Genomic DNA, 20,372 nt, shown 5'->3' on the forward strand with positions numbered 1-20,372 from the left:
CCAACTCTAGATCTGAAACACAATTCAGAAATGCTTGAGCTTTCACTGGATTTACTGGGACATGGGAAAGAAAAAATCTCTTTGCAGGAGGTCTCATCTTGAAACCAATTCTGTACCCTTCTGAAACAATGTTCTGAATCCAAAGATTGTGAACAGAATTGATCCAAATTTCTTTGAAAAAACGTAACCTGCCCCCTACCAGCTGAACTGGAATGAGGGCCGTACCTTCATGTGAACTTAGAAGCAGGCTTTGCCTTTCTAGCAGGCTTGGATTTATTCCAGACTGGAGATGGTTTCCAAACTGAAACTGCTCCTGAGGACGAAGGATCAGGCTTTTGTTCTTTGTTGAAACGAAAGGAACGAAAACGATTGTTAGCCCCGTTTTTACCTTTAGACTTTTTATCCTGTGGTAAAAAAGTTCCTTTCCCACCAGTAACAGTTGAAATAATAGAATCCAACTGAGAACCAAATAATTTGTTTCCCTGGAAAGAAATGGAAAGTAGAGTTGATTTAGAAGCCATATCAGCATTCCAGGTCTTAAGCCATAAAGCTCTTCTGGCTAAGATAGCCAGAGACATAAACCTAACATCAACTCTAATAATATCAAAAATGGCATCACAGATGAAATTATTAGCATGCTGGAGAAGAATAATAATATCATGAGAATCACGATTTGTTACTTGTTGCGCTAGAGTTTCCAACCAAAAAGTTGAAGCTGCAGCAACATCAGCCAATGATATAGCAGGTCTAAGAAGATTACCTGAACATAGATAAGCTTTTCTTAGAAAAGATTCAATTTTTCTATCTAAAGGATCCTTAAACGAGGTACCATCTGACGTAGGAATGGTAGTACGTTTAGCAAGGGTAGAAATAGCCCCATCAACTTTAGGGATTTTGTCCCAAAATTCTAACCTGTCAGGCGGAACAGGATATAATTGCTTAAAACGTTTAGAAGGAGTAAATGAATTACCCAATTTATCCCATTCCTTAGAAATTACTGCAGAAATAGCATTAGGAACAGGAAAGACTTCTGGAATAACCGCAGGAGCTTTAAAAACCTTATCCAAACGTATAGAATTAGTATCAAGAGGACTAGAATCCTCTATTTCTAAAGCAATTAGAACTTCTTTAAGTAAAGAGCGAATAAATTCCATCTTAAATAAATATGAAGATTTATCAGCATCAATCTCTGAGATAGAATCCTCTGAACCAGAAGAGTCCAAAGAATCAGAATGATGGTGTTCATTTAAAAATTCATCTGTAGAGAGAGAAGATTTAAAAGACTTTTTACGTTTACTAGAAGGAGAAATAACAGACAAAGCCTTCTTTATGGATTCAGAAACAAAATCTCTTATGTTATCAGGAACATTCTGCACCTTAGATGTTGAGGGAACTGCAACAGGCAATGGTACATCACTAAAGGAAATATTATCTGCTTTAACAAGTTTGTCATGACAATTATTACAAACAGCTGGAGGAATAGCTACCAAAAGTTTACAGCAGATACACTTAGCTTTGGTAGATCCAGCAGGCAGTGGTTTTCCTGTAGTATCTTCTGGCTCAGATGCAACGTGAGACATCTTGCAATATGTAAGAGAAAAAACATAAAGCAAAATAGATCAAATTCCTTATAAGACAGTTTCAGGAATGGGAAAAAAAATGCCAAACATCAAGCTTCTAGCAACCAGAAGCAAATGAAAAATGAGACTGAAATAATGTGGAGACAAAAGCGACGCCCATATTTTTTGGCGCCAAATAAGACGCCCACATTATTTGGAGCCTAAATGCTTTTGGCGCCAAAAATGACGCCACATCCGGAACGCCGACATTTTTGGCGCAAAATAACGTCAAAAAATGACGCAACTTCCGGCGACACGTATGACGCCGGAAACGGAAAAGAATTTTTGCGCCAAAAAAGTCCGCGCCAAGAATGACGCAATAAAATGAAGCATTTTCAGCCCCCGCGAGCCTAACAGCCCACAGGGAAAAAAGTCAAATTTTTGAGGTAAGAAAAAATATGATAATTTAAAGCATAATCCCAAATATGAAACTGACTGTCTGGAAATAAGGAAAGTTGAACATTGAGTCAAGGCAAATAAATGTTTGAATACATATATTTAGAACTTTATAAATAAAGTGCCCAACCATAGCTTAGAGTGTCACAGAAAATAAGACTTACTTACCCCAGGACACTCATCTACATGTTTGTAGAAAGCCAAACCAGTACTGAAACGAGAATCAGTAGAGGAAATGGTAAATATAAGAGTATATCGTCGATCTGAAAAGGGAGGTAAGAGATGAATCTCTACGACCGATAACAGAGAACCTTATGAAATAGATCCCGTAGAAGGAGATCACTGCATTCAATAGGCAATACTCTCTTCACATCCCTCTGACATTCACTGCACGCTGAGAGGAAAACCGGGCTCCAACTTGCTGCGGAGCGCATATCAACGTAGAATCTAGCACAAACTTACTTCACCACCTCCCTTGGAGGCAAAGTTTGTAAAACTGATTTGTGGGTGTGGTGAGGGGTGTATTTATAGGCATTTTAAGGTTTGGGAAACTTTGCCCCTCCTGGTAGGAATGTATATCCCATACGTCACTAGCTCATGGACTCTTGCTAATTACATGAAAGAAAAGGCAAGCTTGGTCAAAACCACTGATAATATATATAGTGTAAAAAAGTAAATTTATGCTTACCTGATAAATTTATTTCTTCTATGGTAAGACGAGTCCACGGATTCATCCTTTACTTGTGGGATATTATCCTCCTGCTAACAGGAAGCGGCAAAGCACCACAGCAGAGCCGTCTATATAGCTCCTCCCTTAGCTCCAACCCCCAGTTATTCGACCGAAGGTACAGGAAGAAAAAAGGAGAAACTACAAGGTGCAGGTGACTGAAGTTTAAATAAAAAAAAAATATATAAGTAGTCTTAAAATGACAGGCCGGCCCGTGGACTCATCTTACCATAGAAGTAATTAATCAGGTAAGCATAAATTTACTTTTCTTCTATAAAGGTAAGACGAGTCCACGGATTCATCCTTTACTTGTGGGATACAATACCAAAGCTACAGGACACTGATGAATGGGAGGGACAAGACAGATGGTTAAACAGAAGGCACCACTGCTTGAAGAACTTTTCTCCCAAAAATAGCCTCCGAAGAAGCAAAGGTATCAAAATTGTAAAATTTGGAAAAAGGTATGAAGCGAAGACCAAGTCGCAGCCTTACAAATCTGTTTAACAGAAGCATCATTTTTAAAAGCCCATGTGGAAGCCACCGCTCTAGTAGAATGAGCTGTAATTCTTTCAGGAGGCTGCTGTCCAGCAGTCTCGTATGCCAAACCGATGTTATCACCTCTTTCACTTTACCCTTCTTAGTACTTAGCGTAGGCAAAGAGAATGACTGGGGGGTGGAGCTAAGGGAGAAGCTATATAGACAGCTCTGCTGTGGTGCTCTTTGCCGCTTCCTGTTAGGAGGATAATATCCCACAAGTAAAGAATGAATCCGTGGACTCGTCTTACCTTTATAGAAGAAATCAATCTAATAAATTCTTACTTAGTACTGTGTCTTTAAGAAAGTCATCTGAATTAAATCCCGATATATAAGGCAGAGAGCAATTGTTTACACATCCTCTGCACGTGGGCCTTGGAAAAATAACTGGTATACTTCACTCAGTCACCTCCCTCAACTCCTCAAGTATGGCGCACCTAAGATAGCTTGTAAAATATTACCACGAGCGGACTTAGGAGCCGTGAGGAGACGCCGATTTCTAATGTCCTCAACCGGAACTCAGTCGAATAGTAACTGCGCGAAAAACTAAGTCCGAACTTCGTGGGCGTAAACACACCAAACACCCGATCAACACAAGTAAAATACCGCCATATACCGGAGTCTTTTTTAGTAAAAACACATCCCCTCTGGAACTATCCCCAGCGTTTGCCACCTCTATATAATAAACGTGAAAGAGCAATGCCTGTTACAGTGCACACCAACACAATATATCCCAGCACTTATAGGCTAACACTACAATGCCAGAGTGTCTGGGTAAATAAACAGTATGTCTGTTCCTTCCACATATCCCAGCACTTCTATGCTAAGCTCAAAATGCCAGAATGTCTGGATAAACAAACAGTACGTTAAAGGGAAGCCCTTCCGTAGCCCTCAAGAGAACAGGTCAGGTACAGTTAATTCTGAGATATGCTGCAGAGCCCCAGAATAAAAAAAACTGCACTTAACTCCATGCTGAGGAACAGCATGACAATCTCAGTGTCAGGAGGAAGAGTGAATCTCCTGAGGTCCTGTGAAGACAGAAGGGTCTTAGTTACAACCTCTAAGACCATAACACAGAAAAAGCGGCACAATCATGGGAGGCGCAGTGGAGCCAAAAATCCACCAGTTCCCATAGCCTGACAGGCTAGATCCAGAGGCTGCCCTGTAGTAAAAAAAAAAAAAAAAAAAAAAAAAAAAAAAAAAAAATAGTACACTCTGGCATCATTTAAACATAAAAAAAAAAACTCTTGAAGAATCTAAACACACACCTCACTTTACCTCTTCCTATCACTAATGCAGGCAAAGAGAATGACTGGGGGGGGGGAGCTATTTATGCAGCTCTGCTGTGGAGCTCTTTGCCTCCTCCTGCTGACCAGGAGGCGATATCCCAATAAGGAAGAAAACATAATTTATGCTTACCTGATAAATTCCTTTCTCCTGTAGTGTGGTCAGTCCACGGGTCATCATTACTTCTGGGATATTAACTCCTCCCCAACAGGAAGTGCAAGAGGATCACCCAGCAGAGCTGCTATATAGCTCCTCCCCTCTACGTCACACCCAGTCATTCGACCGAGAACCAACGAGAAAGGAGAAGCTAAAGGGTGCAGTGGTGACTGGAGTATAATTTAAAAATTTAGACCTGCCATAAAAAACAGGGCGGGCCGTGGACTGACCACACTACAGGAGAAAGGAATTTATCAGGTAAGCATAAATTATGTTTTCTCCTGTTAAGTGTGGTCAGTCCACGGGTCATCATTACTTCTGGGATACCAATACCAAAGCTAAAGTACACGGATGACGGGAGGGACAGGCAGGATCTTTATACGGAAGGAACCACTGCCTGAAGAACCTTTCTCCCAAAAACAGCCTCCGAAGAAGCAAAAGTGTCAAATTTGTAAAATTTGGAAAAAGTATGAAGAGAAGACCAAGTTGCAGCCTTGCAAATCTGTTCAACAGAGGCCTCATTCTTAAAGGCCCAAGTGGAAGCCACAGCTCTAGTAGAATGAGCTGTAATTCTTTCAGGAGGCTGCTGTCCAGCAGTCTCATAAGATAAACGTATTATGCTACGAAGCCAAAAAGAGAGAGGTAGCAGAAGCTTTTTGACCTCTCCTCTGACCAGAATAAACGACAAACAGGGAAGAAGTTTGTCGAAAATCTTTAGTTGCCTGTAAATAAAATTTCAGGGCACGGACTACATCTAGATTGTGTAGAAGACGTTCCTTCTTCGAAGAAGGATTAGGACACAAAGATGGAACAACAATCTCTTGATTGATATTCCTGTTATTGACCACCTTAGGTAAGAACCCAGGTTTAGTACGCAGAACTACCTTGTCTGAATGAAAAATCAGTTAAGGAGAATCACAATGTAAGGCAGATAACTCAGAGACTCTTCGAGCCGAGGCAATAGCCATTAAAAACAGAACTTTCCAAGATAACAATTTGATATCAATGGAATGAAGGGGTTCAAACGGAACACCCTGTAAAACGTTAAGAACTAAGTTTAAACTCCATGGTGGAGCAACAGCTTTAAACACAGGCTTAATCCTGGCCAAAGCCTGACAAAAAGCCTGAACGTCTGGAACTTCTGACAGAGCTGAGATCTGTCCCTTTAAGGAACTAGCGGATAAACCCTTTTCTAAACCTTCTTGTAGAAAAGACAATATCCTAGGAATCCTAACCTTACTCCATGAGTAACTTTTGGATTTGCACCAATATAAGTATTTACGCCATATTTTATGGTAAATCTTTCTGGTAACAGGCTTCCTAGCCTGTATTAAGGCATCAATTACCGACTCAGAAAATCCACGTTTTGATAAAATCAAGCGTTCAATTTCCAGGCAGTCAGCTTCAGAGAAATTAGATTTTGATGTTTGAAGGGACCCTGGATCAGAAGGTCCTGTCTCAGAGGCAGAGACCAAGGTGGACAGGATGACATGTCCACTAGATCTACATACCAGGTCCTGCGTGGCCACGCAGGCGCTATTAGAATCACCGATGCTCTCTCCTGTTTGATCCTGGCAATCAATCGAGAAAGCATCGGGAAGGGTGGAAACACATAAGCCCTCCCGAAGGTCCAAGGTGCTGTCAAAGCATCTACCAGGACCGCTCCCGGATCCCTGGATCTGGACCCGTAACAAGGAAGCTTGGCGTTCTGTCGAGACGCCATGAGGTCTATCTCTGGTTTGCCCCAAAGTCGAAGTATTTGGGCAAAGACCTCCGGATGAAGTTCCCACTCCCCCGGATGAAAAGTCTGACGACTTAGGAAATCCGCCTCCCAGTTCTCCACTCCCGGGATGTGGATTGCTGATAGGTGGCAAGAGTGAGACTCTGCCCAGCGAATTATCTTTGATACTTCCATCATCGCTAGGGAGCTTCTTGTCCCTCCCTGATGGTTGATGTAAGCTACAGTCGTGATGTTGTCCGACTGAAACCTGATGAACCCCCGAGTTGTTAACTGGGGCCAAGCCAGAAGGGCATTGAGAACTGCTCTCAATTCCAGAATGTTTATTGGCAGGAGACTCTCCTCCTGAGTCCATGATCCCTGAGCCTTCAGAGAATTCCAGACAGCGCCCCAACCTAGTAGGCTGGCGTCTGTTACAATTGTCCAATCTGGCCTGCTGAATGGCATCCCCCTGGACAGATGTGGCCGAGAAAGCCACCATAGAAGAGAATTTCTGGTCTCTTGATCCAGATTCAGAGTAGGGGACAAATCTGAGTAATCCCCATTCCACTGACTTAGCATGCACAATTGCAGCGGTCTGAGATGTAGGCGTGCAAAGGGTACTATGTCCATTGCCGCTACCATTAAGCCGATCACATCCATGCATTGAGCCACTGACGGGTGTTGAATGGAATGAAGGACACGGCAAGCATTTTGAAGCTTTGTTAACCTGTCTTCTGTCAGGTAGATCTTCATTTCTACAGAATCTATAAGAGTCCCCAAGAAGGGAACTCTTGTGAGTGGAAAGAGAGAACTCTTCTTTTCGTTTACCTTCCACCCATGCGACCTTAGAAATGCCAGTACTAACTCTGTATGAGACTTGGCAGTTAGAAAGCTTGAAGCTTGTATCAGAATGTCATCTAGGTACGGAGCTACCGAAATTCCTCGCGGTCTTAGTACCGCCAGAAGAGAACCCAGAACCTTTGTGAAGATTCTTGGGGCCGTAGCCAATCCGAAAGGAAGAGCTACAAACTGGTAATGCCTGTCTAGGAAGGCAAACCTTAGATACCGGTAATGATCTTTGTGAATCGGTATGTGAAGGTAAGCATCTTTTAAATCCACTGTGGTCATGTACTGACCCTTTTGGATCATGGGTAGGATTGTCCGAACAGTTTCCATTTTGAACGATGGAACTCTTAGGAATTTGTTTAGGATCTTTAAATCCAAGATTGGTCTGAAGGTTCCCTCTTTCTTGGGAACCACAAACAGATTTGAGTAAAACCCCTGTCCGTGTTCCGACCGCGGAACCGGATGGATCACTCCCATTAGTAAAAGATCTTGTACACAGCGTAGAAACGCCTTTCTTTATTTGGTTTGTTTACAACCTTGACAGATGAAATCTCCCCTTTGGGGGAAGAGGAATTGAAGTCCAGAAGATATCCCTGAGATATAATTTCTAACGCCCAGGGATCCTGGACATCTCTTGCCCAAGCCTGGGCGAAGAGAGAAAGTCTGCCCCCCACTAGATCCGTTCCCGGATCGGGGGCCCTCAATTCATGCTGTCTTAGGGGCAGCAGCAGGTTTTCTGGCCTGCTTGCCCTTGTTCCAGGACTGGTTAGGTCTCCAGCCTTGTCTGTAGCGAGCAACAGCTCCTTCCTGTTTTGGTGCAGAGGAAGTTGATGCTGCTCCTGCCTTGAAATTACAAAAGGAACGAAAATTAGACTGTCTAGCCCTAGGTTTGGCTCTGTCTTGAGGCAGGGCATGGCCTTTACCTCCTGTAATGTCAGCGATAATTTCTTTCAAACCGGGCCCGAATAAGGTCTGCCCTTTGAAAGGTATATTAAGCAATTTAGATTTAGAAGTAACGTCAGCTGACCAGGATTTTAGCCACAGTGCTCTGCGTGCCTGAATGGCGAATCCGGAATTCTTAGCCGTAAGTTTAGTTAAATGTACTACGGCATCTGAAACAAATGAATTAGCTAGCTTAATGGTTTTAAGCTTGTTTGAAATCTCATCTATAGTTATTGAGTCAAGAGTCTCTCCCAGGGACTCAGACCAAAAAGCGGCCGCGGCCGTGACAGGCGCAATACATGCAAGGGGTTGCAATATAAAACCTTGTTGAATAAGCATCTTCTTAAGGTAACCCTCTAATTTTTTATCCATTGGATCTGAAAAGGCACAGCTATCCTCCACCGGGATAGTGGTACGCTTAGCCAGAGTAGAAACCGCTCCCTCCACCTTAGGGACCGTCTGCCATAAGTCCCGTGTGGTGGCGTCTATTGGAAACATTTTTCTAAATACCGGAGGGGGGGGAAAAAGGGTACACCGGGCCTATCCCACTCCTTAGTAATTATCTCTGTAAGCCTCTTAGGTATAGGAAATACGTCAGTACTCGCCGGTACCGCATAGTATCTATCCAGCCTACATAATTTCTCTGGGATTGCAACGGTGTTACAATCATTCAGAGCCGCTAATACCTCCCCTAGCAGTACGCGGAGGTTTTCAAGCTTAAACTTAAAATTAGAAATGTCTGAATCCACTCTATTGGGATCAGAACCGTCACCTGCAGATTGAAGCTCTCCGTCCTCATGTTCTGCATACTGTGACGCAGTATCTGACATGGCCCTATTATTATCAGCGCACTCTGTTCTCACCCCAGAGTGATCACGCTTACCTCTAAGTTCTGGTAATTTAGACAAAACTTCAGTCATAACATTAGCCATGTCCTGTAATGTGATTTGTAATGGCCGCCCTGAAGCACTCGGCGTTACAATATCACGCACCTCCCGAGCGGGAGATGCAGGTACTGACACGTGAGGCGAGTTAGTCGGCATAACTTTCCCCTCGTTTGGTGAATGATGTTCAATTTGTACAGATTGACTTTTATTTAAAAGTAGCATCAATGCAATTAGTACATAAATTTCTATTGGGCTCCACTTTGGCTTTAGCACATATAGCACAGAGATATTCCTCCGAGTCAGACATGTTTAACACACTAGCAATTAAACTAGCAAACTTGGAAATACTTTTCAACTCAATTTACAAATATGAAAAAAAACGTACTGTGCCTTTAAGAAGCACAGAAAAAGTTATGACAGTTGAGTAACAATAAACCGGAGAAACTATAAAATCAAATTCTTTCCGGTAAAAACACAATTTTAGCAAAGGATTGCCCCCATTAGCAATGGATAACTAACCCTTAAATAGCAGAAAAAATGTACAGAATATAAACGTTTTTTATCACAGTCAAAGCACAATCTCACAGGTCTGCTGTGAGTGATTACCTCCCTCAAAATAATTTTTGAAGACCCTTGAGCTCTGTAGAGACGAACCGGATCATGTAGGGAAGAAAACAGACTTGTGACTGAATTTCTGATGCGTAGCAAAAGCGCCAAAATAGGCCCCTCCCCCTCACACACAACAGTGAGGGAGATCAGTAAACTGACTTAAATTAAATAAAACGACCGCCAAGTGGAAAAAAAGTGCCCAAAACAATTTTTCACCCAGTACCTCAGATAATTAAACGATTTAACATGCCAGCAAAACGTTTAAAATCAAATAAATGAATTGTCATTAGAAAGCCTGCTGCTAGTCGTTCTCACTGCAAGTTAGGCTAAAATTTTATGCATACAGTATTATCCCAGTGAAGTGCCATTCCCCAGAATACTGAAGTGTAAATATACATACATGACAGCCTGATACCAGTTGATACTACTGCATTTAAGGCTGAACTTACATTATATAGGTATTGGCAGTATTTTCTCAGTCAATTCCATTCCTCAGAAAATATGCTGCTACATACCTCTTTGCAGGTGAACCTGCCCACTGTCCCCTGATCTGAAGTTTACCTTACTCTTCAGATGGCCGAGAACAGCAAAATGATCTTAACTACGCCGGCTAAAATCATACAAAAACTCAGGTAGATTCTTCTTCAAATTCTACCTGAGAAAGAACACACTCCGGTGCCGTTTTAAAATAGTTTTTATATCTTCAATCAAAAGTTTAAGTAAAATCACCACAGTCCTCTCACACATCCTATCTATTAGTTGGGTGCAAGAGAATGACTGGGTGTGACGTAGAGGGGAGGAGCTATATAGCAGCTCTGCTGGGTGATCCTCTTGCACTTCCTGTTGGGGAGGAGTTAATATCCCAGAAGTAATGATGACCCGTGGACTGACTACACTTAACAGGAGAAATCAGTGGACTCGTCATATCTTGTAAAAGAAAAGATTGTGCTAAATTAAAACTGAATATGGGGGGGGGGGGGGGTGGTGGTGGATTAGGAAGTCAAATACTGGCAATAGCACTATTTCAAAATACTAGCTCACTGCAAAGTTTTATATATTAAGCCCCCATAAAAGCAATGCAGCTTGTAGTTAGACTAGGTTATACACTATATCGAAAATTTTGTTGCAAAAACTGATGCAACAGAATGCTAGGCACGTGCCGACTGAGCTTGCCTAGGTTCACTTTTCAAAGGATAAATAAAAACCTTGGCATTTTGAAATGTGGATAGAAGAGGTAGACAATGCTAGAAGAATTTTTACATATAGGAGACAATTGTATTAAAAAAAAAAAAAAAAAAACTCATTTAATCTATATATTACTTCATTTAAGACTATGTAGTATAGCTGGGTGCAGTGCATTTTCCCTCCTGTGAAGATTTAAGAGTAAAAGTAAACCCCCAACAGATTTAAAAAAGCCACGGAAATAAAAAAATCAATTACCCCCAAAAATAGATTGAGTTACACAGGCTAGTGTACTGCAAAAAATGGACGTATCCTGTGCCTACAGCTCTCCTATACTGGGCACTGTGGTATTCACAACCTGTAACAGAAGCTCTGAACACTCACAGATCAGTGATGTTGCATTTTGACAGCTGTATAATGTGCTTGGGGTTTGAATGGATGAGTGTGTAAGCGTTTTATAGTTTTAAAGAAGGGGGGGGGGGGAAGATATGAAACCCATTTCTCTTAACCAGTATAAAGGGGAAGGGTTTCAACGTAAACTTTAATGGGTTAAAATAGGGGAACCATTTTGAAGAGCTGCAGAAACAGGCAGAAAGAAGAAAGACAGCATTGTGAAGTTGTGCCCAGCAGTTTGATGTCCCTTTAACTGCTTGAGGAAAGCAAGCTTGGTAATGCTTGGCAACCACAGCCAATATACAAAGATAGCAGCACAAGAATAAAGTTGCATTTATTGTGAAAAATCCAACACAGGTGTCCAACAGCAAAGCATAGCGACATTTTGGGGGAACACCCCTTAATCTTGCATGATTTGCTGTTGACACCTGTGTTGGATTCTTCACAATACATACAACTTTATTCTTTCCTAGAAGTGCTGCTGACTTTGGATATTTGTTGTATTTGCTTATCGATTTGTGGTGGATATTAGTCAAGCACTTGGTTTATAAACCTGTACAAAAATGTGCTGTCAACTAAAGCCAATTTCAAAAGTGACAAACAGCAATGTGATCTTACCTCAGATGAGACTGTATTTCAACCTCACGTCGTAATTGGTGTTCTACACCAGCCTTTTCTAGCTGTGATTTAAATAGAACCTTCAGTGCCAAAATAAATTTGCTTTGCTTCTCACGGGCCAGATACACATTTCCAAATTTTCCTTTGCCCAAGGGACGTCCTATTTCAAAGTCATCCAAACACCACTGTTTCCTGTATGGAAAACTTTACATTATACTTCAATCTTTCTTGTGATAATAATATCCCACAACTGAACATTATGGGATTAGTCTGCATGAAACGCAAACATGTTAAATATATACCAAGTGAGTCATTTACTTTTAACAAAAAAAAAACACGTTTGAGAATTAGCAGTTTTAAGAGACCATTACAAAGCATTGAAGTACATACACTAAGCAAGGAGTGTTATTTATGCAAACAATGCATAGCACCACCAGGGAGAAAAGCAACATTGATGAAATTATATACCATTTGCTGTGGCATTTTAAAATTATTACCTGTACTTCTATTACTTTAAGTGATTTGTAATTATTGTAGTGCATAGAATACATGTGCATGGATGCTTTATGGTTTTTAAAATATACTGCAAAAATGCTTCTAATAAGATTACTGTAGTTCAGTGCATACACAAAAAGTATGTTTATTTAAAACCACACATTTCAATTTTGACCTCTTTAAAGAGACAAGTCTCAAAGATTTCATGATTCAGAGCAAGCATTTTTAAACAAGTTTCAAACCCACTAACAAATTTGCTTAGTATCTTGTGGAAAAGCATATCTAGGTAGGATCATGGTGCAGCAATGCGCTACTAGAAGCTAGATGCCGATTAGTGGCTGCACATCTCATTCTCACATGTGTTCAGCAGCAAGCTCCCAGTACTGCATTGCTGCGTGAACAAAAAACAATTTAGCAAATGTTATAGAAGTAAATTTGAAAACTTTAAAAAACATAATTTATGTAAGAACTTACCTGATAAATTCATTTCTTTCATATTAGCAAGAGTCCATGAGCTAGTGACGTATGGGATATACATTCCTACCAGGAGGGGCAAAGTTTCCCAAACCTCAAAATGCCTATAAATACACCCCTCACCACACCCACAAATCAGTTTAACGAATAGCCAAGAAGTGGGGTGATAAGAAAAAAGTGCGAAGCATAAATATAAGGAATTGGAATAATTGTGCTTTATATAAAAAAATCATAACCACCACAAAAAAGGGTGGGCCTCATGGACTCTTGCTAATATGAAAGAAATGAATTTATCAGGTAAGTTCTTACATAAATTATGTTTTCTTTCATGTAATTAGCAAGAGTCCATGAGCTAGTGACGTATGGGATAATGACTACCCAAGATGTGGATCTTCCACGCAAGAGTCACTAGAGAGGGAGGGATAAAATAAAGACAGCCAATTCCGCTGAAAAAAATCCACACCCAAAAATAAAGTTTAAATCTTATAAAGAAAAAAACTGAAAATATAAGCAGAAGATTCAAACTGAAACAGCTGCCTGAAGTACTTTTCTACCAAAGACAGCTTCAGAAGAAGAAAAACACATCAAAATGGTAGAATTTAGTAAAAGTATGCAAAGAAGACCAAGTTGCTGCTTTGCAAATCTGATCAACCGAAGCTTCATTCCTAAACGCCCAGGAAGTAGAAACTGACCTAGTAGAATGAGCTGTAATCCTTTGAGGCGGAGTTTTACCCGACTCGACATAAGCATGATGAATTAAAGATTTCAACCAAGATGCCAAAGAAATGGCAGAGGCCTTCTGACCTTTCCTAGAATCGGAAAAGATAACAAATAGACTAGAAGTCTTTCGGAAATTCTTAGTAGCTTCAACATAATATTTCAAAGCTCTAACTACATCCAAAGAATGCAATGATTTCTCCTTAGAATTCTTAGGATTAGGACAAAATGAAGGAACCACAATTTCTCTACTAATGTTGTTGGAATTCACAACCTTAGGTAAAAATTTAAAAGAAGTTCGCAACACCGCCTTATCCTGGTGAAAAATCAGAAAAGGAGACTCACAAGAAAGAGCAGATAATTCAGAAACTCTTCTGGCAGAAGAGATGGCCAAAAGGAACAAAAAACTTTCCAAGAAAGTAATTTAATGTCCAATGAATGCATAGGTTCAAACGGAGGAGCTTGAAGAGCTCCCAGAACCAAATTCAAACTCCAAGGAGGAGAAATTGACTTAATGACAGGTTTTATACGAACCAAAGCTTGTACAAAACAATGAATATCAGGAAGATTAGCAATCTTTCTGTGAAAAAGAACAGAAAGAGCAGAGATTTGTCCTTTCAAGGAACTTTCAGACAAACCTTATCCAAACCATCCTGAAGAAACTGTAAAATTCTCGGAATTCTAAAAGAATGCCAGGAAAAATGATGAGAAAGACACCAAGAAATATAAGTCTTCCAGACTCTATAATATATCCAGACTCTATAATATATCTCCCTAGATACAGGTTTATGAGCCTGTAACATAGTATTAATCACAGAGTCAGAGAAACCTCTTTGACTAAGAATCAAGCGTTCAATCCCCATACCTTTAAATTTAAGGATTTGAGATCCTGATGGAAAAAAGGACCTTGCGACAGAAGGTCTGGTCTTAACGGAAGAGTCCACGGTTGGCAAGAGGCCATCCGGACAAGATCCGCATACCAAAACCTGTGAGGCCATGCTGGAGCTACCAGCAGAACAAACGAGCATTCCTTCAGAATTTTGGAGATTACTCTAGGAAGAAGAAGAACTAGAGGCGGAAAGATATAGGCAGGATGATACTTTCAAGGAAGTGACAATGCATCCACTGCTACCGCTTGAGGATCCCTGGATCTGGACAGATACCTGGGAAGTTTGTTTAGATGAGAGGCCATCAAATCTATTTCTGGAAGTCCCCACATTTGAACAATCTGAAGAAATACCTCTGGGTGAAGAGACCATTCGCCCGGATGTAACGTTTGGCGGCTGAGAATCCGCTTCCCAATTGTCTATACCTGGGATATGAACCGCAGAAACTAGACAGGAGCTGGATTCCGCCCATAACAGAATTTGAGATACTTCTTTCATAGCCAGAGGACTGTGAGTCCCTCCTTGATGATTGATGTATGCCACAGTTGTGACATTGTCTGTCTGAAAACAAATGAACGATTCTCTCTTTAGAAGAGGCCATGACTGAAGAGCTCTGAAAATTGCACGGAGTTCCAAAATATTGATCGGTAATCTCACCTCCTGAGATTCCCAAACCCCTTGTGCTGTCAGAGACCCCCACACAGCTCCCCAACCTGTGAGACTTGCATCTGTTGAAATTACAGTCCAGGTCGGAAGAACAAAAGAAGCCCCCTGAACTAAACGATGGTGATCTGTCCACCACGTCAGAGTGTCGTACAATCGGTTTTAAAGATATGAATTGAGATATCTTTGTGTAACACTGAATCTATCTGGAAACCTAAAAAGGTTACCTGTGTCTGAGGAATCAATGAACTTTTTGGTAAATTGATCCTCCAACCATGATGTTGAAGAAAAAACACAAGTCGATTCGTATGAGATTCTGCTAAATGTGAAGACTGAGCAAGTACAAAGATATCGTCCAAATAAGGAAATACCACAATACCCTGTTCTCTGATTACAGACAGAAGGGCACCGAGAACCTTCGTAAAAATTCTTGGAGCTGTAGCTAGGCAAAACGGCAGAGCCACAAACTGGTAATGCTCGTCTAGGAAAGAGAATCTCAGAAACCGATAGTGATCTGGATGAATCGGAATATGCAGATATGCATCCTGTAAATCTATTGTAGGCATATAATGCCCTTGCTGAACAAAAGGCAGGATAGTCCTTACAGTTACCATTTTGAATGTTGGTATCCTTACATAACGATTCAATATTTTTAGATCCAGAACTGGTCTGAAGGAATTCTCCTTCTTTGGTACAATGAAGAGATTTGAATAAAACCCCCGTCCCTGTTCCAGAACTGGAACTGGCATAATTACTCCAGCCAACTCTAGATCTGAAACACATTTCAGAAATGCTTGAGCCTTCGCTGGGTTACTGGGACACGGGAAAGAAAAAAAATCTCTTTGCAGGAGGCCTTATCTTGAAGCAAATTCTGTACCCTTCTGAAACAATGTTCTGAATCCAAAGATTGTGAACGGAATTGATCCAAATTTCTTTGAAAAAAACATAACCTGCCCCCTACCAGCTGAGCTGGAATGAGGGCCGCACCTTCATGTGGACTTAGGAGCTGGCTTTGATTTTCTAAAAGGCTTGGATTTATTCCAGACTGGAGATGGTTTCCAAACTGATACCGCTCCTGAGGATGAAGGATCAGGTTTTTGTTCCTTGTTGTGACGAGAGGAACGAAAAACTATTAGACCTAAATTTACCTTTAGATTTTTTATCCTGTGGTAAAAAAGTTCCTTTCCCTCCAGTAACAGTTGATAGAATCCAACTGAGAACCAAACAATTTATTACCCTGGAAAGAAAGGGAAAGCAGAGTAGACTTAGAAGACATATCAGCATTCCAAGTTTTAAGCCATAAAGCTCTTCTAGCTAAAATAGCTAGAGACATATACCTGACATCAACTCTAATGATATCAAAGATGGCATCACAAATAAAATTATTAGCATGTTGTAGAAGAATAATAATGCTATGAGAATTATGATCTGTTACTTGTTGTGCTAAAGCTTCTAACCAAAAAGTTGAAGCTGCAGCAACATCAGCTAAAGATATAGTAGGTATAAGAAGATTACCTGAACACAAGTAAGCTTTTCTTAGAAAGGATTCAATTTTCCTATCTAAAGGATCCTTAAAGGAAGTACCATCTGCCGTAGGAATAGTAGTACGCTTAGCAAGAGTAGAGACAGCCCCATCAACCTTAGGGATTTTGTCCCAAAACTCTAATCTGTCAGATGGCACAGGATATAATTGCTTAAAACGTTTAGAAGGAGTAAAAGAATTACCCAAATTATTCCATTCCCTGGAAATTACTTCAGAAATAGCACTAGGGACAGGAAAAACTTCTGGAATAACTACAGGAGATTTAAAAACCTTATCTAAACGTTTAGATTTAGTATCAAGAGGACCAGAATCCTCAATTTCTAATGCAATTAGGACTTCTTTAAGTAAAGAACGAATAAACTCCATTTTAAATAAATGAAGATTTATCAGCATCAACCTCTGAGACAGAATCCTCTGAACCAGAAGAACCATTATCAGAATGATGATGTTCATTTAAAAATTCATCTGAAAAATGAGTAGTTTTAAAAGACTTTTTACGTTTACTAGAAGGAGAAATAACAGACATAGCCTTCTTAATGGATTTAGAAACAAAATCTCTTATGTTAACAGGAACACTCTGAGTATTAGATGTTGATGGAACAGCAACAGGTAATGTAACAGTACTAAAGGAAATATTATCTGCATTAACAAGTTTGTCATGACAAACAGTACAAACAGCTGGAGGAACAGATACCATAAGTTTATAGCAGATACACTTAGCTTTGGTAGCTCCAGCCCCAGGCAGCGATTTTCCAGAAGTATCTTCTGACTCAGTTTCAACGTGGGACATCTTGCAATATGTAATAGAAAAAACATAAAGCAAAATTGATCAAATTCCTTAAATGAGTTTCAGGAATGGGAAAAAATGCCAGTGAACAAGCTTCTAGCAACCAGAAGCAATAAATAATGAGACTTAAATAATGTGGAGACAATAGTAACGCCCATATTTTTTTAGCGCCAAAAATGACGCCCACATTATTTGGCGCCTAAATGCTTTTGGCGCCAAAAGTGACGCCACATCCGGAACGCCGACATTTTTGGCGCAAAAGAAAGTAAAAAATGACGCAACTTCCGGCGACACGTATGACGCCGGAAACAGAAAAAAAATTTTGCGCCAAAAAAGTCCGCGCCAAGAATGACGCAATAAAATGAAGCATTTTCAGCCCCCGCGAGCCTAACAGCCCACAGGGAAAAAGTCAAATTTTAAGGTAAGAAAAAAAATGATTTATTCATATGCATTATCCCAAATATGAAACTGACTGTCTGAAATAAGGAATGTTGAACATCCTGAGTCAAGGCAAATAAATGTTTGAATACATATATTTAGAACTTTATTAAAAAAGTGCCCAACCATAGCTTAGAGTGTCACAGAAAATAAGACTTACTTACCCCAGGACACTCATCTACATGTTTGTAGAAAGCCAAACCAGTACTGAAACGAAAATCAGCAGAGGAAATGGTGTATATATATATATATATATATATATATAAGAGTATATCGTCGATCTGAAAAGGGAGGTAAGAGATGAATCTCTACGACCGATAACAGAGAACCTATGAAATAGACCCCGTAGAAGGAGATCATTGAATTCAAATAGGCAATACTCTCCTCACATCCCTCTGACATTCACTGCACGCTGAGAGGAAAACCGGGCTCCAACCTGCTGCGGAGCGCATATCAACGTAGAATCTAGCACAAACTTACTTCACCACCTCCATAGGAGGCAAAGTTTGTAAAACTGATTTGTGGGTGTGGTGAGGGGTGTATTTATAGGCATTTTGAGGTTTGGGAAACTTTGCCCCTCCTGGTAGGAATGTATATCCCATACGTCACTAGCTCATGGACTCTTGCTGATTACATGAAAGAAATTGCATGTTTTATCTGAACCATGAAATACATTTTGGATCTTGTGCCTTTAATTTTACCTTTGCTCGCCATTTAAAAAAGGGACATGAAAATGAATTTCATAATTTAGATAGATTTAAATTGCAAAGTTGTTTAAAATAAAAATTTATGCTTTCCTGATATTTATTTCCTTCTTGGGAGTGAGTCCACGAAAACAAACCTATGGGAATCACCAGGAGGCGGCAAAGACAACCAAAGACTATATCCCTCCTACTTCCCCTACCTTCCAGTAGTCCAGCCGCGCATAAGAAAAAGTTGATACAAAGGGTACCAATAAAAAAACAAACAAAACAAAAAAAAAAAAAACACACACACACCTCTATTTGGGTGGGGTCGTGGATGCACTGCCAAGTTGGCAATTTATCAGGTAAGCAAAAAAATTGTTTTTCTTCTATTGGGAGTCCATGAAAACATTGACCTATGGGAAACCAATAGTCAAAAGCTGTGAAGTTCACGATTGTATGTGAGGGAAAAGCAGTCCTATTTATTAGGCACCACCTTTTGTAGAACCCTTCTACCAAAAGCTGCCTCCGCAGAAGTATTAGTTATAAAAACTTTGTGAAAGTGTGCAATGAAGACGAGGTTACAGCCTTACAGATTTGTTCAACTGAGGCCTCATTCTTGAAGGCCCAAGTGGTCTGCCCTCTGAGCTTAACAGTATACAGGACGAATAAGGAAAATAGAAATTTCTTAGTAGTATGAAGGTAGAACTTAAACACTGACCACATCCAAATGATGCAACTCCCCTTGGAGGATGACCAATTAGGACAAAGTGAAGGAACTACACAATCTCCTGGTTGATGTTGTGAGTATTACTACCTTATGTAGTCAGCCTAGTTGAGTCCTCAAAACAGCCTTATCCTGATGGATCACCAGATGAGGATAAAGCTGAAACACCTAAGTGAAGAACTTAATATTAACAGCATGCAGAGGATCAAAACTGAGCCCTCTGAAGAACAAAATTTAGACTCCAAGGAGGGAGCAACAGGCTTGAAAACAGGTTTAAAATTCTAACCAGAGCCTTAACATCTGGCAAACAAGCAGAGATTGACCCTTAATAGAACTGTCCAACAGGACTTTCTCCAAGCCCTCTGAAGAAACTGAAATATACGCGGAGTCTTCACTCCACAACAAGAGAAACCTAGTCAAACCAGTGAAGATAAGTCTGACGTTTGCGAGCCTAGATAAATGGATTATTAATCACTGTCAGAAGCCTCTGAGCTAAAAATCAACCATTTAATATCCAGGCAGTAAGCCTCAGTAACTAGGATTTGATAAAACAGACCCCAAGTCAGAAGGTCCTGACGAAGAGGAAGTCGCCAAGGCTGAGCAGACAGGCTCACTAGGTCTGTTGATCGAAAGGGACACTTCCTTCTGATACCAAGTTCACTGGGCTTAGAGAAACCCATCCTGCCACTCGTCTGTTGGGATAATCCAAGAGTGGCGAAAACTCGCTCCTAGACGTACAGTTGCCACCAAACCAGACTCTTGACTGGGCTTCCTGAAAGATAACATGCAATAGATCTGAATGGTCCCCATTCCATAGTGGTCTCAGATGAAAGATTTTATACAGTTTGCTCTGAGGCAGCAACCAAGAGGCCTACTACCTCCATGCATAGTGCTACAGATGGCTAAGCATTGGACTGAAGCAGGCATTGGACTAAAGCTGCTCTCTGCAAGCTGATGGAATCTATGATCGTTCCTAGGAAAATGAACACAGCAGGGACAAGGGTGCCTTTTTTTTTTTTTTTTTTTTTTAAAGACAGTGGAC

At 40.6% G+C, this 20,372-nt stretch overlaps 1 protein-coding gene across 2 annotated transcripts in view; it reads right to left on the reverse strand.

Moving 5' to 3' along the window:
* Nucleotides 1-20,372, reverse strand: part of AURKA (aurora kinase A) — a 128,702-nt gene that overhangs the window by 74,409 nt on the left and 33,921 nt on the right. For both annotated transcript variants that reach the window (XM_053702721.1, XM_053702642.1), the window contains exon 5: nucleotides 11,917-12,108. In XM_053702721.1, coding sequence (XP_053558696.1) covers nucleotides 11,917-12,108 — 192 coding nt within the window. The remainder of the gene's footprint in view (nucleotides 1-11,916; nucleotides 12,109-20,372) is intronic.

Source organism: Bombina bombina, chromosome 1 (genome assembly GCF_027579735.1).
Source record: "Bombina bombina isolate aBomBom1 chromosome 1, aBomBom1.pri, whole genome shotgun sequence".
Classification (NCBI taxonomy): Eukaryota; Metazoa; Chordata; class Amphibia; order Anura; family Bombinatoridae; genus Bombina; species Bombina bombina.